This window comes from Saimiri boliviensis, chromosome 20, assembly GCF_048565385.1.
Source record: "Saimiri boliviensis isolate mSaiBol1 chromosome 20, mSaiBol1.pri, whole genome shotgun sequence".
NCBI lineage: Eukaryota > Metazoa > Chordata > Mammalia > Primates > Cebidae > Saimiri > Saimiri boliviensis.
In genome coordinates, this window is record NC_133468.1 from 21,933,586 (window position 1) to 21,959,257 (window position 25,672).

The following is a 25,672-nucleotide window of genomic DNA, read 5'->3' on the forward strand; positions in this document are numbered from 1 at the left end:
TCACCATCTTGGTTTTGGTGGGTTTCGGCCGGCTTCTCTACTGCAACCTGTCTAAAAACATTTTGAATGTGAGAATTGAAGCCAAGGCTTTTTCAGCAGAGTTCTGCATTTTATGTTGGTAAATGGCAATTTTTTCAGGGTGGACAATTCCCTTCTAGTGGCCTAGCTCCCACCTAGGCCTCTTAGGAGCAGTGAAGAGATCGGCCCTTGAACATGAAGGAGATTAGATTCTGAGCTACCATCACTCTTCTGAAAAACAGAAGAAGGATCATGTTCACTCACCACTTCTAGTTCTGTGACACTACCCAGTGACAGAAGGAAGAGGCCACCCATCCACCTCCTGTCTTTTATTCATCATCTCCAGGGAGCATCCTGACAAGACCAGGACCGGATTTGGCTGTGAGAGTCTTCTGCTTCGAGGCTGCACCATCAGAAACACTGAGGTGGCTGTTGGCATTGTCATCTATGCAGGTCATTGTCTCCGGGTAGTTTCTTTTGTCTGAATTTTCCTTTAACCTTCCTCCTCCATCCCCTCCTCCAAATCCATTGTCAGTCAGTGGGAACTTGACAACAGTTCACAGTAACTTCCCATTTACTCATGTAACTTCCCATTTCTCAGCTAAGCAAATGGAGGCTGGGAATCACAGCAGTTCACTTAGTCTGCATGAGACATAATGAGATTCCAAGTTAATGTCACTCATCTGCACAAGACAGGGAAAGGGATTCACACTCAGTCATCCAAATGGTTTTATGCTACTATCTAAAGCCAGAATAAAGTGTATCTTCTTGAGCCTGTGGAATAACCTAACCAAACCTAACAACTTCCCCTTTGGAGCCTCAATTTCCTCATTTGTACAGTGGGGAGAATATTTGTATCTGCCTCATAAAGTGTTTGTAGGGATCAAATTACTCAACACATGAAAAGCATCCAGCACTGCCTATAGCAAAGGGAGAGCTCAGTGGGTTTTAGTTGTTTTGTAGTTACGTTTTTACTATTATCTTTATTTATTTTTATGGCTCCAGATATGGAGGTCTAGCTCTCCTTCCTACTTTGATTCTGCTTTCCAATGAAAAAAGGTAATGTAGCTCTTCTCACAGTGAAATCTAAAGTCTTGGAGGGCAGTCTTGGGACTGCTATATCTCTAGTTCTTAACACCAGTGCACCTATGTACTCAGTGCACCTGCTGTTACATGAACCTAAAGACTTCTGCCACAGCAGAGGAAATGTGGTCTCTCTGGAGTGTCTTCCTTTGCTGGAAAACTCCAGAATGTGTTTCCTTCTAAGTCTTCCATTCACTGGGACACTTTGGAATAGTTTGCTTATTTGCTTTTTTGTTTGGTTTGTTTTGGTCTCCATAGAACCCCACTTCTGATGGACATAGAAGAGCATTTAAATATCCATCTACCATAAGATTTACTCTTTGGGACTGTCAAGGAGAAACAGGTCTTTTTAAAAATAATGTCACAATCTAGCTAGGTTTCCCTGATTTAGGAGAGGGGGGTTATATTCATCAGTTTAAATGACTTATTTCAAAGGTCTTTAGCAATGGCATTCAACACCATCTGGTAAACCTATTAAAAATGAACACTCCAGCAATCTCCACTCTACTAAAAAAGAAAATAGTACTAATAGCCACATAGGTTTTGCACTTTGCTTCTCTGCCTGAATAGAAATAAAGAAGAAACATAAGTAGGTGATGGGAGTGGTATATAAGGTGGCAGATGTGGAGTGTTAACCATGGCTCCCGCTAGTCAGGCTGCCATGGGGTAAAATCCATTCATATTCTGCATATTCCTGAAGAAGACGGTTACACTTTCAATGCAAGAGGGACTAATAGTTCCTATTTTGTAGCTTTATAAGGTTCAAATGAGGTTATCTGTGTAAAGGGTCTAATACAACAGCTAGAATACATCAGGCCCTCCAAAATGTGAGAAAAGATACCAGTTATTATCTCAAGCTGAGGTTCTCATCTTCAGCACCATTGACATTTTGGTCCATATTATTCTTTGTGACAGAGGCTATCCTCTAGGGTATTTAGCAGCATCTCTTCCCTCTACCCAGAAGATGCATTAGCACCCCTCACCAATCAGACAACCCCAGATTTCTCAAGACGTTGCCAAATGTCCTCTGGGAAGTAAAATACTCCTGGTTGAGAGAAATGGTCCAGAATTCTCATTTCTTACTTGACATTATCCGTAAACAAAACAGGGCTTCAGAGTCAAAGGCCCAAAAAGGCCAAGGTGAGATTTACAGAAGAAATAGGTTCAATGTAGAAGTATATGCTCCTCACAGCAAACATTGAGTCCCAACTGTGTACCAGAAACTGATTTAGTACTTTGTGTATATTGATTTATTTTTCCACTTCATACACCACAATCATCTCCCATTTTTCAGATGAGTAATTGAAGTACGAAGAGATTCACTCACCCAAGTTCACATGTCTACTGAGTTGAACTCTCTGTAACCCAAGGTCAGGTATCCACAGGGCTGACCTCTCTCTGACTCTAGAGCCCACACTCTTATCCACTGTCCCATACTGCCTCCCCTTGAACCCAACTCTTTCCAAAAGAGTGGAGGGGTCTCAGAGGCAAGGATCAGGTGGGTGAAGGGGATAGTCCCAGGATCCTTCAATGGAGTGAACTTCAGAGGCAGGCAGAGAGGCTACAGGCCCAGGAGTGCTGCTGGAGCACCACCACCCACTCCCTCAACCACCCCCCACCCTACACACACACACACACACACACACACACACACACACACACACACACCTGCAGCAACTTGAGTCTAATTTTGGAAGCCTAGCGTTTGTTCACTTCTCCTGTTTCGTTGCTACTTCCTAAACAGCATTAAAGTCATTTGCTTTTGGAGCTGATGTATTGATTTTCTTTAATTTTGGACAGAAAATATGTGACTGGTATTTTTTTTTACTTTGACTGCTGAGGAGTATGGCACTGTAGCTAACATTCAGCAGCCCCAAAGGAGATTCTCTGTCTAAAGACAAAGTCTCCGTTTGACTCTGAGCTCTTAGGTGTGTGACCTTGGGTCCCAGGGGTTGGTGAAAGAAATACACCGGCAATCTGAATCTTAGGTTTGCAATGTGACTCTGTGAAGCAGCCAAACTAAGCTTCACAAGTGAAGGAAAAATAGTTTTTTGTGAATAAGCAAGCACTCAGATTTCATCACCACCAGGCCTGCTTTACAAAAGCTTCTGAAAGAACCACTACACATAAAGGAACAAATAGTATCGGCCTTTCTTAAAAAAAAAAAAAAAAAAAAAAAAAAAAAAGAGCCTCCCAAGGCAGGCAAGGTGAACAAGGCAGCCAAGAGGCCAGCAGAGGCGCAGAAGTTTCCTCTCAAGCCAGGCGCAGCCACAGAAAAAGCTCGCAAGCAAGGCAGCAAGGCACAGCCAGGCGAGGCTCAGAAGGTGCCCCCCAAGCCAGACAAGGCCATGCGGGCCCCTTCCAGTGCCAGCGGGTTCAGCAGGAAGGCAGAGGCCAAAGGCAGCAGGAGGAGCCAAGGAGATGCTGACTTATTCTTTCACTTCGGGCAGATCTTTTTTACCATCTAGCACACAGTTTCCCCTGTTAGGAAGAAAGGTGACCAGAAGAAATGGGTAGTTTTCAAACTTTGTCATCCTTTCTTTGACCAAAATTGTATGCAGAACTACAACATAGGAATGGAGCTGCCCAGGATTAGTGCTGAGGTGGAGACCTTTGCTCCTTAGTACTCTTGCTCAGGCAACACCAACAACTTAGGCATGACCAAAGATTCAAGTAGGGAAACTACTGGTCCCAGGCACTGTCCTACCACAGGACTTTTACACATACAGTTCCCCAGCCTGAAACACTCTGCAGCAAACTCCACTCTCCCTTCAGGCTTTTCTTCAATGTCATCTCCTTGGAGAAGTTTCCCTGAGCAGGCGTTCCAACACCATCTCTTAGCCACCTTGGCCTTTGGTTTACTGTGTATTAATTATGTCACAGGACTTATTAATAATGATAATTATCCTTTCTGTCTTCTTGCATATCTTCACTAAAATGGGAATCCTATGTCTTGCCGTTGTATCCCACTGCTAGCCCGTAACAGGCAGAACTGAACCTTTGTGTAAATTAGAAAAAGGCAGCCCTTCCTTAAGACAGCTTACTATCATTTGCCAGAACTCTGTTCATAATAAATTTACAAATCTTTGGCAACTACAGAATGAGAACTACCCTCTAGAGTTGTGCAGGGCACAGCCTGTGCGTGGGAGCTCTGTCAACGTCCACCGCAGTGTCTGGCATGCATGGAGGGGATGTGCGCTGAGTACCTGCTGGCAAATTCTGTGAGGCCTCTACAGCTGTTCTCAGCAACCTTCTGAGGCAGTGCAAGTTCAGGTTAAAGAGTGAATCCTTGGGCTGGGTGTGGTGGCTCAAGCCTGTAATCCCAGCACTTTGGGAGGCCAAGGCAGGAGGATCACGAGGTCAGGAGATTGAGACCATCCTGGCCATGATGGTGAAACCCCGTCTCTACTAAAAATACAAAAAGTTAGCTGGGTATGGCGGTGTGTGCCTGTAGTCCCAGCTACTCGGGAGGCTGAGGCAGGAGAATTGCTTGAACTGGGAGGCGGAGGTTGCGGTGAGCCGAGATTGTGCCACTGCACTCCAGCCTGGTGCCTGGCAACAGAGTGAGACTCTGTCTCACAAAAAAAAAAAAAAAAAGAGTGAATCCTCTCTTTTATCTGAAGCTGCTGTGAGAAGAGCTGAGGGAATGGTCTAAGACATAAACAGACGGGAGCTAAGGGACTAATGATTTCCTCATTTTCTCCCAAAGGCCATGAAACAAAAGCTATGCTGAACAACAGCGGCCCCCGGTACAAACGCAGCAAGATTGAACGGCGCATAAACACAGACATCTTCTTCTGCATTGGGATCCTCATCCTCATGTGCCTTGTTGGAGCTGTAGGTATGGGACGTTCTGGAAAGAACAAGAACACAGTAATCGATTTCTTTGGGCAAGTTTCTTCAGTGTCCTCACTTGTAAAGTAGGGCTCATAAAATGTAAAGCCTACTCTGCCTACTTCAATGGGATGCCAATGAAATGAAAAGGCAAGAGAAAAATCTCCTAAAAGTAGTATGTGCTCTTTAACTATTTTTAATATCACCTGATGTTTATTTGCTCAAGAAATATTTACTGAACACAGGCACTCTCATAGCATGGGAGGAAAACAAGATGAATCAGTCATAGGACTGGTCCTCAAAGAGCTCATAGTCTAACAAGAAGAACCAAATCAGTAACGCAATCTGTTCCACTCATACTGAGCTGCACACCGGGACTGTGTTTGTTTCCCATTGCCACTGCAAAACATGAACACACAGTGATTTAGAACAACAGAAATTTATTATTTTACATCTCTGGAGATCAGAAGTTCAAATCAATTTCAGCAGGTTAAAGCAGGAGTCCCTAAAACCTGGGCCAAGGAGCAGTACCCCCTGCCAGATCAGCTGTGGCATTAGATTCTCACAGGAGTGCAAACCCTGCTGTGAACTGCTCCTATGAGAGATCTGGATTGCATGCTCCTTATAAGCATCTAATGCCTGGTGATCTGTCACCATCTCCCATCACCCCTAGATGTAGATGGGACCATCTAGTTCCAAGAAAAGCAGCTCAGGGTTACCACCTGTTCCACTATGGTGAGTTGTATAATTATTTCATTATATATTACAATGGAATAATAGAAATAAAGTGCACTATGAAGGTAATGCACTTGCATCCTGAAACCATCTCCCCCTCCCCACTAACTGTGGAAAAATTGTCTTCCACAAAACCAGTCACTGGTACCAAAAAGGTTGGGGACCACTGGGTTAAAGTCAAGATATCAGCAGGGCTGGTTCCTCCTGGAGGCTCTGAGGGAAGGATCTATTCCTTTTCTTTTTCAGTTTCTAGTGCCTGCCTGTAGTCTTTAGTTTGTGGTTCCTTCCTCCATCTTTGGAGTGCCCCACCCCAATCACTGCCTACATTTCCCTCTACTCATCTGCAGCAGTAGCTCCCCCTGCCTTTTACAAGACACTTGGGATTACATCATTGGGCCCATCGTTATAATTCTTGAAGAGGTAGCTTCTAGAGCTGATTCTCAAGCTGAGTAGACATTTGCCAGAGGAGGAGGGTGGCAGAGCCAAGTGTAGGGGCTGGACAGGGCAGGCCACTGTGAGCAGAAAGAGAGAGGCCACTCTTAGCCACAGGAAAGTCACAAGCAAAGCACAGAGGCAGAAAGGAAAATCATTTTGTGCAGAGGAGCAGTAACCTGTCGGATGTGGCAAGAGTAAAACCAAGAATGGAGACCTTAGCAGAGCCAGCCTATGGCCCGAGTTGAGTGAGAAGCACCATGAGAGGTGGAGACAGGAGTGATCTGGAGCCCTTTAAGTTGATCCTCAGAGTGTAGGTAAAGAGGGGCCTACATTCCCCCTGCCCCGTCTGTAGTCTTACTCTAAGAATGCTTCTCAGATTCTAAAGGAGATCTCAAAAAGAACCAGGGACAATCAAGAGAAAAACTCATGTCCTGAGTCCAGAACCACACAGACCCCAAACCAATGAGCAGCAGTGGTGTTTGCTGTTTATTTACCTTAGTCAGAAATGGTACCAGTTGCTGTTGTTAGAAACATAGTATCTGAAAAGCTGAGTGCTTCCTGGGGGCTCAGAAAGACTGTGTGGATAGATGGATAGATGGATGAATAAATGTGTGCCACTACAGGGATGATGGGATTGAGTCTTGTGGGTGGCCTGGAGTTCTCAGGTGTGTCTAATAGCACTTCACTTGAGGCTGGCTCACAGATGTAAGGAGAGCACCTGGGGAGGGAAGCAGGGAAACAAGCGGTTGTCTCACTCCCACCCTCCTCCCAACCCATGTGGCCACCTCTGTGTCCCCAAGATGCTGCAGGAACTGTTGCTTTTGCTTCAGGACAGATTTTTTTCGGGGCATAGCAGAGTGAAAAGGACATTTGAGATCATCTCACTGTGTCTCCAGAGAAAGAAAGTTAGTGATTAAAAGGTCACAGGGCAAGATAAGGTACAGGCAAACCAGAATCTGCTTGGCAGATTCCCCAAAACCATAAAGAAATGAAGAAAGATCATAGGGGAGGGTCAGAATTCTATCTGAGGTAACAATTCATACACAGGACTGTGTTGGTGACTAATTAAAGCACAGCCCTATAGAAGATGAATTCTCTCAAATTAGCACTATTCCACAGTTCTTGACCACATGTTTACTTTGATTTTGTAAAAGTAGTGTCTCTTCTTTCCTCACCCAGGATACCCTGCCCTGGCCTTCCTGACCACCCAAACACCTGTGGGGGCTCCAGGACCCCCTCAAGTCCCTCTCATCCATGCAGCCTTCTCAGGCCTTTCCCATGCTCTTGTCTTACTCCCCTAAGGGCTAGTGGCCCTTACTCTGTGCCATATGTTTGATCCTTAGTCACCTGCTTTATAATACTAACTTCACATAAATAGCTTTGTGTCTGTAAGTTTTCTTTCTTCTTCCAGGTATGATGGCATTTGGCCCAACCTTCTGGTCAAGGAAGCATCTTTGGGGATTGCAACATTCCCTATGCCTTTTATTCTCTATAATTCTTGGATCTGAGAGCATTTTATACATGAGGTTATTCTAAATATAACTCTATAGGGAAGGTATTATTACTATTTAACAGACAAGGACACTGAGATTTAGTGAGCTCTGTAACAGATGCTGGATGCACTTCACCTTACATAATCCTCAGATAATGGGTGTTGCTATCTCCTTTGCAGATAAGGAAACAGAATTCAGTCTGTACCTGGTGCTGTTGTTATGGGCTCTCAGAGCATTCCAGGCTCTGCTATTACACCATTCATACTGTATGTGATTTGTCCTTTTATGTCTGGCTCCCTAATTTGGAAGAAAACTCCGCAATGACAAGAACTAGTACTAAGTTCTTGACTTCTTGAATTAATCAATGTTAGACAGAGAGGAAGATGAATGAGTAAACAGGGATGGATGGATGGATGGGTGGATGGGCAAATGGCTAGGTGGGTGGCTGGGTGAATATATAGATAGATAAATGGGTGAGTATATGGATGGATGGATGAATGGATAGAAAAATGGATGAATAGGAGGATGGATGGATAGATGGATGGATGGATGGATGGATGGATGGATGGATGAGTAGATGGGTGGGTGGATGCAGGGATTGATGGATGGATAGATGGGTGAGTAGATGGGTAGATGGATGGATGAATGGATAGAAAATGGAAGAACAGAAGGATGGATGGATAGATGGAAGGATGGAAGGATAGATGAGTAGATGGGTAGATGGATGGATAAGTGGATAGATGAAAAGATAGAAAAATTGATGGAAGGATAGACAGGTGAGTAGATGGGTAGGTGGATGGAGTGATTGATGGATGGGTAGATGGGTAAGTATATTGGTGAATGGGTGGATGAATGGATAGAAAAATGGATGAATAGAAGGTGGGATGGATAGATGGAAGGATGGATGAATGGATGGATGGATAGATGGGTGAGTAGATGGGTGGGTGGATGGATAAATGGATAGATGAATGGACAGAAAAATGGATGAATGGAAGGATGGATAGATGGGTAGATGGGTGGGTGGATGGAGTGGTTGATGGATGGATGAATGGATAGATGGATGAGTAGATGGGTGAATAGATGGATGAATGGATAGATGAATAAGTAGAAAAATGGAAGGAAGGAAGGGAGGAAGGGAAGGAAAGAAGATGGATGTGTGTATAGAGAGATGGATAGATGGATGGATGGATAGATAGATGGGTGAGTAGATGGGTGGGTGGATGGAGGGACTGATGAATAGATTAATGGATAGAAAAATGAATGGATGGATGGATGTATAGGTAGATGAGCATTAGATGGGATAAGACGGGACTAGGGGAGAGGTGCACCACAGAACAAAAAAGAAAAAGTATTTCTCTCTTTCCAGCTCCTTTTTAGCAAGGCTTAATGAAAACATAAGTAATCCTCATGCCAATTTCCTCTGTGAAACAAACTTAATGCCTATCAAGGGATTGAAATGCATATGAGGAACCACTTAAGAGCTTAATGAACACATACACATACATACACACATATACACACACAGAGCTATGTTGTATGGAAAAAGGAGGGGCCCTCCAAAGCACACCCATTTCTAGGAATGTGTCAAGGGCTATTGTAATTGACCAATTTTAGGATTTAGTGGAGATTCAGTCTCATTCCTGGTTTCTCCTCCTCTCAGGTCACAGCATCTGGAATGGGACCTTTGAAGAACACCCTCCCTTTGACGTGCCAGAGGCCAACGGCAGCTTCCTTCCCCGTGCCCTTGGAGGCTTCTACATGTTCCTCACAATGATTATTCTGCTCCAGGTAGAAAGCCCTCCCTAACTAGAGCCCCAATAAGATATGTAACCAAAACCCCTACAACTTTGTAAAATAAAGAAAAATCAGTGCTGGCCACAAGAAAGCACAAACTGGAAAGAGAATGAGGATATGGTCATCATTTTCTCGTGGGTCTTTGAAAATATTCATATTTTGGGTGATTTAAGGACCTTGCACCCTAGATAACAGCTGGAGGGAAATATTTACAGGCTTTTCTATTTAAGAGTAAGATGACAGCAGCGACTCACATGTGCCTATTCCTTTGTCAGACAGATATATGTGCCTGTCCCTTTGTCAGAACCTAGGAATAAAAGAAGATTACACAGTGAGCTACAGAAAACTCTCATGCCCCTAACATTGAGAGAGAGAAACCACAAGTTAGTGTTTAACATTTGATACATTGAGAAAAAAAGAAGAACAGAACTGGCCTAATATAGGACAGGGGAAAAAAAAACAGCACCTACAAAATGTGAGGCAGTAATTGATGAAGAGATGAATTTTAAAATCTTCATGGTCTCTAAGAAAATAGAATCTATGAAAAGATGAGAGAAGTTGAAGTTTTACTTTTGTGGAGCTCCATCTACCATTTCTTGTAGTATTGGAGGCTATTTCATTGCCCCCTTATTGGTCATTTTCCATTCATTCACCTATCAAAGTAATCTATTTTAAATGTGAATTAAATCGTACCCCTCCTATGTACAGAATCCCCTCATGGTTTCATAACCGCTCAAAGTGAAATCCAGAGTCCTTATGGTGGCTGATGAAGCCCTAAGTGATCTGGACCCTGACTCCCTCCCTCACCTCTTCTCCTAGCCCTCTCCCCTGCTCACTCACCTGCAAGCCGGCTCCCTATTACTCCCCAAACACCACCCCCACTGCCAGGCCTGTGTCTCGCTTTCTCCTCTGCTCGAAACGCTCCTCCCCCAGATAACCTCACAACTCCCACCCTGGCTTCCTCATGTCTTGGTTCAAAGGTCATGGTTTACAAACATCCCACCCAGCCATCAATCTACCCCCTTTTCTTTTCTTTATTCTTCCTCATGTGACTTTCCACCACTGATATTTGTTTGTTCACTGTCACTAGAAAGTGAGTTCTTCAAAGCCAGGAATTATGTTCTGTTGACTCATTTCCAGGACTTAGAACAGCATCAAATGCACAGCAAGCACCTGGTAAATGCCAAGTATTGAATCAGTGGGGAGAAATTAACAATAGGTCTGAATACCTATAAAAGTAGGCAGCAGCCTTTGGTGGCACAAAGACCTGACAGGAGTCAAGGGACTCTAATCAGAGATGCTAAATCTCCCTCACTCCCTCCCAGCTCAATCACAGACAACCAATGGTGAGTGCCTACCTTGTACCATACATCCCTGGTCAAAGAAGACATATCCGTTTTTCAGATTCCCCTAAGAATTCCAAGGGATGCATGAGGTCATCGACCGTTAATATCACAGTCTGTCCTGTGAGCTGACCTCAGCTTTCCATTAAATGTCTTTGCTATCTGCTAGTGAGGATCCCAAGGGAGGGAACCTGCCTGGTTTCTGACATGGTAGAAGCTCATCTCTTTGCAGGTGCTGATCCCCATCTCTTTGTACGTCTCCATTGAGCTGGTGAAGCTCGGGCAAGTGTTCTTCTTGAACAATGACCTTGACCTGTATGATGAAGAGACTGATTTATCCATTCAGTGTCGAGCCCTCAACATCACGGAGGACTTGGGCCAGATCCAGTACATCTTCTCTGATAAGACGGGGACCCTGACAGAGAACAAGATGGTGTTTCGACGTTGCACCATCATGGGCAGCGAGTATTCTCACCAAGAAAATGGTACGAGAGCTCCCAAGGGCTGCATCCCTCTTTCTAAAAGGAAATACCCTGTTCTCCTAAGAAACAAGGGGATAAAAGACATTCTCCTGTCTCTCTTAGAGGCTGTATGGCATTTCCACAAGTTGCTTCCTGTATCCCCGTGGTCTTCCTTGTCACAGATCAGGGCTGTTCCAATTACTTGTAAATTTTCATTTGTTCACAAAGGTTAGAAGTTATCCCATATGTGGTGCCCCTCCAGTTGATCTTTATCTGGTGCTAGACAAAGCACTTTACAAGACAGGATTTTTTATCTGTCAGCAATGGATTGGAGACATTTCCCAATCATATGCCAGTCACACAAGGCTTGGGAATTTTTCAGGCCACCTGTCCTGACATCTCAGGGCAGGTCTGGGTCTAGGCACATGGTCAGATTTAACACATCTGGAAAATGCCTTCTATTCCAACAGATCTCTTAGATTGTCACTGAGGCAAAGTTTTGATTTAGGAGATAGGGCTATCAAAGGCCTGCACTGTTATCTTTCATGGACTGAATATGACTCATAAAACTGACCTGATTACTTCAGCCATGATCTCCCCAACTTTGACTGCCTCCCCCACCCACACACACACTTTCTAAGAAAGGAGACTCTTAAGAGAGCATCATTCATTCTTTTGAGTGGGAGGGATGGAGAAAGAGAAAGATGGAGAGGATATTATAAGCAGCCTTATCCCCTTTGCCATGGTGATTGCAGACTATTTACATGGGAGCATCTGATCTCTTTGTAATAATAATAAGAGCTACATTACCAGTACTTAGAGCTTGCTAGTCATTTTAACACATTATATCATTAAATCTTCAGAGCATCCCTATGAGTTAAAAGCTTAAAAAAAAAAAACCCTGAGGAAGTAAAGTGACAGGTTATATCAAAGCTCAAAGTCACATGACTAGTAGGTAGTCCACTAAGGTTTGAACCTGTGGGACTTAGTTGTACCCTTCTTTCTCCAGTCTTGTCAGCCCAGATGCCGATTTTCCAGAGTAGCATAGGCCTTTCTCATGCTCTTGCCCCACCCCAAAATCTAGTCTCTCCCCAACATGGTCCAGTGAAGGTACAACTAGTACAATAACAGGACTCCTTTCTTGCAGCTAAGCGACTGGAGACCCCAAAGGAGCTGGACTCAGATGGTGAAGAGTGGACACAGTACCAATGCCTGTCTTTCCCAGCCAGATGGGCCCAGGATCCAGCAACTATGAGAGGCCAAAAAGGTGCTCCGCCTTTGAGGAGGAGCCAGAGTGCCCGGGTGCCCATCCAGGGCCACTACCGACAAAGGTCTATGGGGAACCGTGAAAGCTCACAGCCTCCTGTGGCCTTCAGCAGCTCCATAGTAAGTCCCTGAATTTCCCCTTTTAACAGCAAGTGTTCCGTGGAAAGAGATGGGAGAGGGCTTTGGAATGTGAAAAAGAAAAGATTGTGCAAACCCTGAAGAGCTTTCAGAATGGTGCTCTTGGTTTCATATATAGTCCACAAGTGTGTTTTGCTGGCATAGACAATTCCTGTTCATTTGAAACGTTCAGTGTTTAGAAATCTGGAGATTTTATGTAAGCATATAGATTTTTTGGCTTCTCTCTTAAAAACTGAATTATAAAAATTATCCACACTAAGCCAGCATTTCCTCATGGCAATTGACTTGAGTTGAGAGGTCCCTAACATTTAGACTGGCCATGCCATCTTCAGCTCATCACAGCCCCTGCCCGCCTTCTCTATTTATCCCACCACTGAGGTAGGGGCAACTGTATAATTTTAAAAACATGCATAATGAGTATGTTTTCTCCCTCTCATCCAGAACATGAGAGGGAGAAAACAGACCCATTAGGCATGTATTTAAAATTATACACTTAGGAGAAGTGAGAAATCTTCGTTATGCTCATGTTTCTGTAAGGGAGAAAAACAAAAGATACACCTGTAATGTATATGTGTTTGGAAAAAAAAATGGGAGAATATACTTTTTGATGGTGATCAAAAATAAGTTTTAAATAGTTATGAAGCAAATAATATCTATGTCAAGATTACCCAGCCCATTTCTTTCCCTTCGGCTAACTGCCTAATTCCCTTTGGCCCTTATGGGCATTGCTTGTTTCTGGCTTTGGCCTGGGGCTTTCTGCATATGGTCCTTTTACATTTGATCCACTAGAACAGCCATCAGCAAACATCCAGGTAGCAGGTAAAGAAAACCATGTTCCCACCCTCAGAGACTACACAGCATTCCTTAGAAGTCAAGGCCAGACCAGGGCTTCTGACTACTGTCCTATTCGTCTTTCCTTTGCACACACTTTTTCTCCAGGGAACATAAAAACACATCATCTGGAACCTCTGCACTTAACAGAAGAGGCCACAGGGAGCCCCAGCAATCTTGAACAAGACACACATATTAACAGATGGGACCTAAAGGGCTACTATCCCTTTACTGGAAAATTAGATTATAAAACTCTTTTTGGTCAATTTTTTTCCAGTCTTTTATTTCTCCCATGAATACACATACACACACACACACACACACACACACACACACACAAACTACAAATATTTAACATTTTTTGCAATCATGATACATCTCAATTATAGATGCTGGGATTTTTTTTAACCTAACATGATATCAAAATCATTTTCCATATTTCTACTTGGTATTCATAACCAAGGACTGTGTTTTCTGACTGAGACAAAGAAGAAACACTGTGAGCCTGTTTTCTGGGTCGTTACTCATCTACCTTTGGGTGAGTACAAAGTTGAGTTCCCTCTTTTGGGTTATTACCATGCACAGAAATGCAACATTAGCAAGGATAAGACAAGAACAGTGTGTTAAGACATGACCTTCATGAATACACAAGTGAAATGATCCATAGGTGTCTTCAGGAAGATTTTTGTATATTTTTTCTCCTTTATGATTTTCCCAAGAGAGATAACAACAAGGTGTGCATGTGACTACATCCTTCGTAATTCTTCCCCCATGAATGTAATGCACTTCTCCAAGCTCTTTTCTTAAATATTCGTAAAATGACCTTAGTGAATTCTCATTAGGCACAGATTCTATGTGTCTTTGGCACCTTCAAGTTCTAGGTACCACAGGTATCCTGCTTGCCTGAGAATGTCTCCCCCAGAAAGTGAGAGGGAGAAAAAGGAAGCTTTTCTTTGTGGATCTCAGTTGAGTCACATCAGTTCACTGGCCTTAGTTCAGCCTGGCAAGTCTCAACAGCCCAGAAAAACTGCATTCCTGGACCAGGCAGTAAAACTTTGATGCAGGGCTTTTAGTCGATGGTCAGTAAGAGGGACACGTCAACCCTGGAGCTATCTCCAGATCCCGGATGTCATCATCCTGCAGTCCCAAAGGCAAGTTCTGACTAAGTTCATTCAAGAGCGATAAGGAACTGGAGACATGGGTTAAGTCCCAATTCCTGTTGCCTGGGCAAGGGAAGATGGTGATATGTTCTTTTTATGAACAGCTAAGTATACTCATGCAATCAGGTCACTTGTAAATCTGGGTTTAATGGAACAATTATATCTTTGAGTAGTTTTGAGGAAGGGCACTGGGCTGAGTTAGGTAATGGAGGTTCTGGTTTTAGTTCTGCTACTGGCTTGCTAGGTAACCTTAAGCAACATGTTAAACCTCCTTCTATATCTCTTTCACCAGCTGAAAATACTTTACTTAAAATTCTCACCAAGCTGTTCTAAAGATCAAATAACATAATGTTTTGCTGACCTGCAAGATCACTTCTAGCTATGAATTAGGCACCTGTGGAGTCCAGTGTCTCAGGTTTTCATCTAAGCTGCACCACGTACTAGCTCTGCAACTTTTGTCAGCTTACTGAAATGGAAGCCTCAACTTACCCATTGTTAAAATGAGGATAATTGTTCTGGCTTGTGAATTTATTTTGAGGATTTACTTTATTTATTCACTTACTTATTTATTTATTGAGACATAGTTTTGCTCGTGTTGCCCAAGCTGGAGTTCAATGTTGCGATCTTGGCTCACTGCAACCTCCACCTCCCTGGTTCAAGGGATTCTCCTGTCTGAGCCTCCTAAGCAGTTGAGATTACAGGTGCCTGCCACCACGCCTGGCTAATTTTTGGTATTTTTAGTAGATATGGGGTTTCACCATATTGGCCAGGCTGGTCTTGAACTCCTGACCTCAGGTGATCCACCCGCTTCAGCCTCCCAAATTGCTAGGATGACAGGCGTGAGTCCCTGTGCCCAGCCTGAGGATTTAATTCTTAAAATCGTGTGTTCTAAGCAGACAGATACCTAATGGAAGTTTTAAATGATCTTTCAAAGGAAAGCTGTCTGCCTTGAACAAATGTTCACATATCTGATGTCTTGAAGAGAAAATGGGGAGTTTCCATAAAATACAGTTGTTGGATTCTCTCCCCTGAGATCCTGGTGTATTTGATCTAGGGTGAGTCCTGAGCATTTATAGTTTAATTTCTGATGATTCTAGGGAGCAGCCAAGATGGGGACCCTCCATAAGCAGACCATCATCCTACCAGGAAAGAGTCTTCACTTGGCTCAAATTGGCACTTTCTACAGCTTGGGAGGCATTTGCTGAAGGGAGTGAAGTAGGCAGTCTTCAAGGACTCTTGTACTAACCTGTCAAATACCTCTGGCTGGTGTCAGATCGTTGACGTTGTCCCTAGAGAGCTCCTGCAGCAGCTCCAGGTGGCTGTCTCGGTGCCCACCCCCACCCACTCCTGGCAGACTCTCTGCACTTGTCCCCTTCCACCTGCCTTCTGTGCCTTCCTGCACCTGCCCATCTGGCACCCAATCTGATCTGATCATCTCTTGGAACCACCAGTTCTTTACACTCCCTCAGTGAACTCAGTCAAAATTTGCCTCTGAAACCCCCAGGGAGCATTCTACCACCTTCTAAAGAAGCCAGTTGTTAGTTTCCTTAGCCCTTTGCTCTAAACCAAAAATAAAACAAGAATCAACAAAAACAGCAACAACAGAAGCTGGGGGTTTTTTTCTTTTACTATGAAAAAACAAGAAACCATCAATGATTGCCACCTAATTGCCTGCAATAAAATCTGTGGCTTTAAGATGGGGGTAATATACTTATTAAAATGATGAGCTGAGTCCCAAGCCAATGTTTAATAGTACTGGCAGATGGAAAATGAAATGTCTTTCTTTTTTCTTTCTTGTCTGTAAGCAGCCAAGATTTGAGCAGAGTCTTTGTTTAAAAACGCCACTTGCAGAATGTTTTTCAGCACCATCAGACCAAAGAATATCTTCCTAATCATAAAATTTGTACTGGGGCCAGTTAGGTTCCTCCAAATTTCCCCACTGCTTTCCTCTGTGGACATCCCCCCCCCCCCCCGCCGCCACCCATCTGAAGAGAATGCAACAGAGAGGGGCGAAGGAGGTGTCATTGGATCTCTGCCTCCTTTCACTAATCTTGGTCTGCCTTTCTTTCTTTGGAAAAGATTTTTGCAGCACTCCCAGTCTGCTCCAAATTGGTGGGACAGCCCACATACACACACTCCCACTGTAAGGTTAGATAAGAGTCCTGATTTAATTAGCCAAGTACACAGAATCTTTCTGGAAGTGATTTGATCACACAGGGCAGGAAGCAGTGAAGCCTATCTGTATTCCCCTTGTCCTCCAGTGTCCCAAATTGGGGTGGGGGGACCGAGCCACAGTGACACCGTTCACAAGAGGTGGAAGCTGGCAAGATCTGGAAAACTCCCTTCTTTCTTCACCACTGAGTTTTTTTCTTTGGGCTTATGCCCCATTTGGGAAAAGTTTACCCTAACAATTCATGTGTTCCTATTTAAGTGAGCATTTACTAACATTTGACTTCCCCAGTTCTTGATTCAAACCAAATGTCATCAAGACCACAGCCTTAGACAGGACAGAAACATGACTTTCCTAAACAATGTTAGCCTCCAGCTCCCCAGCAACTAGGAAAATCTTTCCATAATAGTCATAGCCCACAGGGTTACATAATCAAAAGGAACCAAAGGCTGATGGTGGAAAGTAAGTGTCCCTCCATCCTCTCTTCCCACCACCTCAGGCACAAGCATGATTACCAGCGCCTATGTGTCCTTCCCAAAAGTGTACAGAAATATACAAGCATGGCATTCACACGAGCACATCCTTCACTGCAAGTGGAAGCATGCCATACCCACTGTTTTGGGCTGTGCTTCTTTCTTTAACATAATGAATTTTAAAGAATATTTCCTATGTGTAGACAGACAAGTAGACATTCAATAGAAAGCTGCCTCATCTTTTTTTTTAATGACTGCTAGAATTCATTGGATAGTTGAGCCGTCATCTGTTTATACATGTGTTTAGTTTCTCTACAGTATTCTTAGAGCATAATTGCTAAATTGGCCAGTATGTGCCTTTTTATTTTGGTTGATTCTTCCCAAGACATTGTACCAGTTGAGACACTCACCAACAACAAACAGAAGGGTCTGCTTCCTCCTTCCTCTGCCACTGTCTACATTTCTTTAGAAGAGCCTATCATGTATTGGGTCAGTCAACAAATATTGAGTAAGCATCTGCTCCGTGGTATATACTGTCCTAGACACTGGGGGCATAAAGTCTAATAGGACATTGCTCCTGCTTTCAGGAGCTTACAGCCCAAAGAAGGGACAAAAGGAGCAACAGTGACTACAGGACAATGCTTTCTGGGCTGGAATATGTGGGTGCAGAAGTGCTATAGGAGCTTAGAAGAGTGAAGCTCTGTCATTCTGGCACGTCAAGGAAGCTTCCTGGAAAGGTTGGCACCTGGGCTGAATTTTGAAACAAGAGTAAAGGTTAACCAGAGGAATAAAGATACCATCTAGTGGGGAGGGGTGGTGAGGTGTGCAGGCTGTGGGAGGAGGCAATCTGTACAAGCAGGATGGAGAACTGTGGTTCTTGGGAGTAACTGGAATGAAAGGTGCAATCCAGGGAGAGAAGGAGGAAATGGAGACGTAAGAGGAACTATGCCATGAAGGATTTTCTTTCAAGCTCAGGCACCAAGTTTCCTGTTTATTTCCTATTGTGAATTCCTGTAGCAACAACCTACTATACCCAACCTGTGATAGTCACCCATCTGAACTTGAGTGAGTTATTATTATACTGAAAGAAAAATAGCAGAGTAGAGTTTGGCCTGCTTTTCCCAGCCTTCATTGTGAGAACACATCCCAGTCAGAAAGGAATGGAAACAACAGGGTTGCCATGTAACATAGACTCTTGCTACTCAAACTGTGGTCCTCGGCCCAGCAGCACGAACACCACCTGAAAGTTTGTCAGAATTACCAGTGTTCAGGCCCCACTCAGAGCTGCTGAATGAGATACCCAGTTTACATGTGTACATATGAAAGCTTGAGAAATGTTGGCATAGTGTTAAACCGATAAGGCTTTGGCATCAGGCAGTACCAAATTTAAGTCCCAGCACATTATCTGCAATTTTATGACCTGGGATAAATTACTTAACATCAATGAGCCTCATTTGCTTCATAATTAAAGTGGAATGATACTAACTATATCAATGCTCTTAGGATGATTAGATAATAGACATGAGAACACTTAGCCCAGTGCCTGACTTGGCTATGCATTCTCAATAAGTGTACTCTAATGATAATAATAGGACCCTTGAGGATATTGTTTGAGCTCAAAAATCACCCTCCTCAAAGAGGGTTTGTATGTACTTTAGATGTTCTGCAACGGAAGGAAATCCAACTAGTTGAGTGTCTGCCTGACACAAGGTTCTTATGTAAAAAACTGGTGGCCCCACAAATTTATATTTCTTTTTCTTCAGAGAAATAGTCTGGATAATGGCCAGCAGTGGGTGAGGACACTTTCTTTCTAAGTACTCTAAGTGCCAAGTTTCCAAATGTTAAAGGACCATATGGGAAACCAGTGGGCTGGAGCAAAAGGAGCCATGAAGAGCCTTGCTCTGTGGGAACAAGTTTGTGGTGGATGGATAAAGGTTAGCTGACATCTGTTCCAAGCACCTGCAGGATGAGCCAGGGCCTTTTGCAGAAAAGGCTTTTGTTTTAATTCATTGCTACAAGATTGGATGGAAATATATTAAAGATTAGTTTTAATGAAGAGACAGCAGGAGTTAATCAGTGGTGAGGTATCGTGGCATCCTAGAAAGGAGTCAGTTAGCAAATGTTTTGCGTGCTTGCAATCTACCAGGCACAAGAGACACATCAGATACAGTCTCTGCCCTCATAGCACTTATAGACCAGAGGGTAAATAAATATGGAATAAATAACTTGAAACATTTTAACTGTGTCAGTATTCGGAAATACATAATGCACAGCTTGGAGGAAAGCAGTGTGCTGTAAGAGGACGGGAGTCAGGTGGTGTGAAAACTGTCCTAGTTCTGACCCTAAATCAATGTATGATCTCAGACAGTTTCCTCCTCTCTGACACTCAATTTTGGCATCAGGAAAATAGGGGATTTAGCTTTGACAGCTCCAAGTTTGTTCCTCAACTTTAAGTACCTGTGGTGCTAAGATTTAACAGCATCATCTTATTCATGTGCCCTACCCCCAAAAAAGAAGCCTATTTTCTGAAAAAAGAAACTTTCCATAATCCCTTTTATTACTCTCATGGACTATCTGCTGAGCCTTACGATTAGCTATACAAATGCATCTATTTTGTTTGAGATGCCAGACTTGACACTGGGTGTCAAGTCTCAAAGGCCACTTCCTTCGCATGCAGGATCTTGCCTGATATGGGTGTTAAGATTATGAATTCTAGAGTCAGACTAACTGAAATCAACTGAAGGAATTCATTGCACTTACTGTGTGACCTTGGGCAAGACAACTTCCTCAGGCCTCAGTCTCCTCATCTGAAATACAGAGGTAATTGGGAGGATAATGGTACTAAACAGATGATGTAACTGCAGGGATGTAATGAGGCCATGGATGTACCAGAACATAAGAAACACCACATGAATAGGAGCTCTCGTTACTATGTTGAGAAATGGGTTTGGAGTTCCTTGAGTGGTATTGGTGACTTGATGGCAAACACTGGATGGTCCCTGGAATCTGGTTTTAGAAGTTTGCAGAGAAACATTAATAAGAGAACATAGCTACTTAACTGTGACCACAAAAACGCAAACCTTAGACTAGCAGTTCAGGAGTGTGAGCTCTGATTCTGGCTTTACAATAGCTCATTAGGTGACTTTGGTCAAATCAGCTGTCCCTATGGGTTTTAATTAAGTCAGGATTCATTTTTTCTCAACATGAGACTTTGAGAGTCTGATGAGGTTATATAAATGACATGCTTGGAAAGGTAGGAAGAGCTTCACAAATGTGAGCTCCTACTAGGAAGACTGGAGTCAAAGGCAGAGAGCATGGATAATATGTGTGTGCCCTTCTCAGGTTTTCTGGAAATGATGCCACATAGTCTGGATGGTTCACAATTGTTTTCAGGGCAATAGAAAGAAATGAGGATCTGATTCAGTTTTGTTAGCACTCTTCCTTCTGATAAGCAGACTTTTTTTCTGGAAGTTGTCATCTTGAGATGGCATGAACAAGTTGGAGTGTGAGTGTTGACTCTTGGAGAGCACTCAGAAAGAAGGCTAGCAGTCTTGAAGAGTGTGTGCTCCATTCTTGTGGGGTATGTCTGAGTTTCCTCCTCTCTGGCTCTCACCTGTGCCAGCAGCCCTAGGGAGGACAGAATCAGACCTCTGAGAGTCATTGCATTTGGTAGTCAGAAAACAATCTGAGGCCTCTTTTCCCATGGGATTTTTTTAAACTCTCAACTTGGGCAAAGCTCACTGACCCTCAGTCTTCACTGTGTGCAAATTAATCAAGATTCTCTCAGTCTATCTTTCTTAGCCATTGACTCTCTTCTAAACTATGATTTAGCTGTGAACTCTGAACACTGATAGGAATGTTCTTATGTGAAAGCCTTGTGCAAAATGGCTTTTGTCATATCTAACCATTGAGAGCTGGCATTTATTGAGCTTGTGCTTCAAAAAAGCTGTAGTTAGAGCTCTAGAAAACACAGTCTCATGGAAAACTCAACTCTCTATCATTGAGGCTCTTACCTTATCGCTAGAGAGATTAAACATGAATTTAAAATACAGGCCAAAGCAAGATGCCAGCAGGGAGGTAGACAGAGCCAGACACCATTGCTGCCATTGCCACCACCACCTCTGCTCTGGTTGTTTAAGAGCTCACTGCTTGGGAGAAGCTTTTCAGGCATCAAATCCCTGGAGTAAAATAAATGAGCCAGAGCAAGAGAAAATAAATAAACCGACAAATAAAATATATGTCAATATGTAGTGAATTCCAAATAGATGCTTCAAGTGGTAACTTCTACAAATATGTGAAAAATTGGAAATCCATGAGTGAAATCCAGCCCTTCTTCTCTTTTCTTCTAAAAAAAGAATAGGAAGAAAAGAAAAAAAAAAAGCCCATGCATCACCTTTGCTTTATCTTGAAAAATCAAGAGATTTGGCAAACTAGGCCAGTATTGGAGCATTTCACTCAGCAGAGCAGTAGCTACCATTTAGACAGGGGTAGGACTTGCCAGGTCTCATAGCTCCTACCCCCCCCCCCATAACGTCCTCATCTCTATCTTGGTCCATTTTCCTCATTCACTTTACATGCCTGACTCCTGTGGACACTCTGAATTAAGAACCTGCTATTGTGGTTCAGTAGAAAGAGGATTCATTGTGAGCTATATAAGATCTCATGGACAAGTGGAACTTCCCATGGTTATTAAAGTCTAGGTGGGATTTTGGTAGATAGAAAAGAGTTTTTCAAGCAAAGTGTGATCAGAGGCATACAGGAGGAGTATACATCCAAGAGGCAACAAACAGATCACCAGGCTGAGCTGAGGGTCCATGTGGAGAAGTGTGGGAATAAACACTGAAAATGCAAACTGAGAAAGAACCTAGATGCAAAATAATTGATCACACTAACAATGGATATCTCCTGGAGGTTTTTTGAAGTCAGGAATACCAGGAGGAAAATGGAGTTTGAGGAAGACTGTGCACATAATACATAGAAAGGATTAGGAGGAAAATTGAGAGGCAACAACATTAATTTAGTGGCTCGTACAGAAATCCAGGATTGAGGGTTAGAGGGTCTCAGCATGGCTGGAAGCAACGGAAATGAGGAATATATGGTGGGGAGACACTGAGAGGGAATAACTGCCAGCACCTGGTAATAGATGGTCATGTGGCACTGAGAGGCAGGAAGGAATCAAATAAAAATTGGCAATGACCAGACCTGTGGGAGAGAGAAGCATGCTGGAGGCAAGACCACAGTGAAGCTGCATTATCCTTTCCCCAGGCATGTGAAGAATCTTCTGGAATGGGCTTTCTCCCAAGAAAAGACTCTCATTCTGTCCTTTCTCTTCCAGGAAAAAGATGTGACTCCAGATAAAAACCTACTGATCAAGGTTCGAGATGCTTCCCTGTGGCTGGAGACCTTATCAGACAGCAGACCTGCCAAGCCTTCCCTCTCCACCACCTCCTCCATTGCCGATTTCTTCCTTGCCTTAACCATCTGCAACTCTGTCATGGTGTCCACAACCACCGAGCCCAGGCAGAGGGTAAGGACCAGTGATGGCTGGGGGAAGAGGGGAGAGGAGGTAGAGAAGTAGAAGGCAGGGTAGGGGTAAGGGGAGAAGTTCTGATCAGGGAGACATGAAATTTGGGTCCTAGCAACAGTGTCACCATTTCATTACAGTGAGAGCTAGAACAGGTCTCTTACCCTCCCTGGGTCTGTTTCCTCATTTTTAAATAAAATGGAAAAAGATATATATGAGCTTTTATGTAGCTTTCAAACTTTGTCTATGTGTCTGCAGGATAGACATTATAAGTGATTACTGAGCACTTGGCTATATGCCAGGCTCCATGCCCAACACTCTACCTGTATTATCATTTAATCCTCTCAACCCAACAACTCTATGAAGCAGGATCTTGGATTTAACAGGTGAAGAAACGGTGGCTCAGAAAACTCAAGTAAGGTAATGAAGGACATATGGCTCATATGTGGCAGAACCATCTGCACAATTCCACAATAGTTTCTAGTCATTTTGTGCTGTACTGCTCTCAGTTTTTATAAATGGATTAAAAACAATTAATAGTGTGTATGATGTTCTTCCCATGGAAATAATGCAGCGGGATGGTCATGTATGTAAAGTTATACTCTGAAATCTACTGAAGGTGGATTTGCCTTCAATATTCCATAGACTCTTAGCCAAGCTCCCTGTGAGTCACTGATGAGAATAATTAGGTGGTACAGCTTGCAAATATGAAACCAAGACAAGATGTTCGTTTAGGCACTAAACCACAACTTCCCTTCATTGTGCTCAGATTCCAAACCACCCTGAAAAGCACTTCACCACTGAAAAGTTAGCAAGTTATCAGAAGTCTTCAGGGAGTTTTAGGAGGCAGAAAGCTTTATCTTAAAAATTAATTCTATTTTTAAGAGGGGAAGAAGTATCATGTGGTGGAGGACAGTATACAACTCCCAAATTTCAAGTTAATGTGGAAGCTTCAGCTGGCAGGTGGCTCAAGAACCCAGCCTCTGGAGTCAGGCAGACCCAGGCTTGAGTTCCATCTCTATTGCCTATACACTGGGTGATCATGGCCAATTTATGTAGACTCTTTGTACCTCAATGTCCTCAGCCATAAGTTGGGATGATAATAGCATCATTGGGAGGATAAACAAGACACTGCACTCAAAGATAAAGCAGAAGCCTTTACGGTGAGAGTTCAGGAAATGTGAACCTTACTATGAGTGTCTGATTCTCATCTCCTTTTCCTTCATTTGTCCACACCGAGGGTTGGCTGATCAAAAGACAGTGGAAAATGACCATTGTCAATACTCAGAAGGTCAGGACTGGAGGGAAACATCTGGCCTTACTTGTTGCAAAAGTACTTTCATATTCTGCATAAAACAGCTTGGTATTATTTCCAGCACTGAGAGTAACGTTCCACTTTCCTCCTTTGGCCACAAGGTTACCATCAAACCCTCAAGCAAGGCTCTGGGGACATCCCTGGAGAAAATTCAGCAGCTCTTCCAGAAGTTGAAGCTATCAAGCCTCAGCCAGTCATTCTCGTCCACTGCGCCCTCTGACACAGATCTGGGGGAGAGTTTGGGGGCCAACGTGGCCACCACGGACTTGGATGAGAGAGATGATGCATCTGTGTGCAGTGGAGGTGACTCCACTGATGATGGTTTCTACAGGAGCAGCACGTGGGACCAGTGCGACACCCTGGAGTCTGGGTCGGGCACTTCCTTGGAGGAGGTGCTGGAGGCTCCTGCCCCAGGCCTGGCCAGTCCCGAGTTCTGTTACGAGGCTGAAAGCCCTGATGAAGCTGCCCTGGTGCATGCTGCTCATGCCTACAGCTTCACGCTAGTGTCCCGGACACCTGAGCAGGTGACTGTGCGCCTGCCCCAAGGCACCTGCCTCACCTTTAGCCTCCTCTGCACCCTGGGATTTGACTCTGTCAGGAAGAGAATGTCTGTAGTTGTGAGGCACCCACTGACTGGTGAGATCATCGTCTACACCAAGGGTGCTGACTCGGTCATCATGGACCTGCTGGAAGACCCAGCCTGTGGTGAGTCCCGCCTTACCAGGGTTCCAGGCACAGAGAGCCCCATAGTTTAAGAAGCAGTGTGGAATGGCAATAAGAAGTTCAAGTTGTAGTGTCATCTGGTAGAGCAGGTCCCAACTGGAATACAGACTCACAAGATGCTTTCCTCAAATATCCTTAAAACATGCTGCATTTTACAACTCCTTGACTTAGGGAATCACAGGGTTCACTAGCATAAAGACTGTACAGTCTTGTAGCAAATCAACATCTTTAACTTCATCCCAGTTTTCCAAGCTCATTTAAACATAGAATATCCACACAACAGTCTTTTGCAATAGAGCATCCATTATCTTACCATGAAACACACTGTGGTCCTAACTCTTCATTTTGGAGAAAAGCAACTCAACCCAGAAAGAAAAGTGACTTACAAGAGGTAACATGGTTAACTAATGCTAAATCCCAGACCCAGGTATCCTGAATTCCAGGTCAAAGCTCATTTCATACTGCACTGGGCTTGGCGTACTCTGTGAAGCCTCAGGTGTTCCTCTTTATTATCCTTTTCCCCAGCCTCCCCCAGATGGATTTTCATAAACTTGCACTGAGCCAGAAAAATGTTCCAACGTCCCGACATATCAGTGTCCAATTTTGGAACAGCATGAATTAGTGTGCAGCCGCTTCCTGATTGCTAACAAGGAGAAGACAGCTATGAGGCTATGATTCTCCCAGGATAGTAGCTTCCAGCCAAGCTTCAGAATTGCCCAGGCAGCCCTGTGCCTCCTACGTTATCAGCTATGGATCAGGGCCAAGAGGTTTAGTGGATTCATTAGTTTTTAGAATGGGAAGGGAGCTAATTAGTTCTCTTTATCCCCAGACTCTGGCAGACAAATGAATCCAGTACTTCTGAGTCAAGGGAGCCTC

The 25,672-nt window shown here is 43.7% G+C and overlaps 1 protein-coding gene across 5 annotated transcripts in view; it reads left to right on the plus strand.

Annotated features, from left to right (window-relative positions):
• The window catches only part of ATP10B (ATPase phospholipid transporting 10B (putative)), a 321,028-nt gene that overhangs the window by 248,672 nt on the left and 46,684 nt on the right, over nucleotides 1-25,672 (plus strand). For 4 of the 5 annotated variants that reach the window (XM_074390675.1, XM_074390674.1, XM_010345327.3 and 1 more), the window contains 7 exons: nucleotides 365-471; nucleotides 4,811-4,942; nucleotides 9,259-9,386; nucleotides 10,968-11,220; nucleotides 12,344-12,582; nucleotides 22,570-22,761; nucleotides 24,175-24,778. In XM_074390675.1, the coding sequence (XP_074246776.1) occupies nucleotides 365-471; nucleotides 4,811-4,942; nucleotides 9,259-9,386; nucleotides 10,968-11,220; nucleotides 12,344-12,582; nucleotides 22,570-22,761; nucleotides 24,175-24,778 (1,655 nt within the window). Of the gene's footprint in view, nucleotides 1-364; nucleotides 472-4,810; nucleotides 4,943-9,258; nucleotides 9,387-10,967; nucleotides 12,322-12,343; nucleotides 12,583-22,569; nucleotides 22,762-24,174; nucleotides 24,779-25,672 lie in introns of those variants that run through there. The other variant, XM_074390677.1, reaches the window with a different exon arrangement.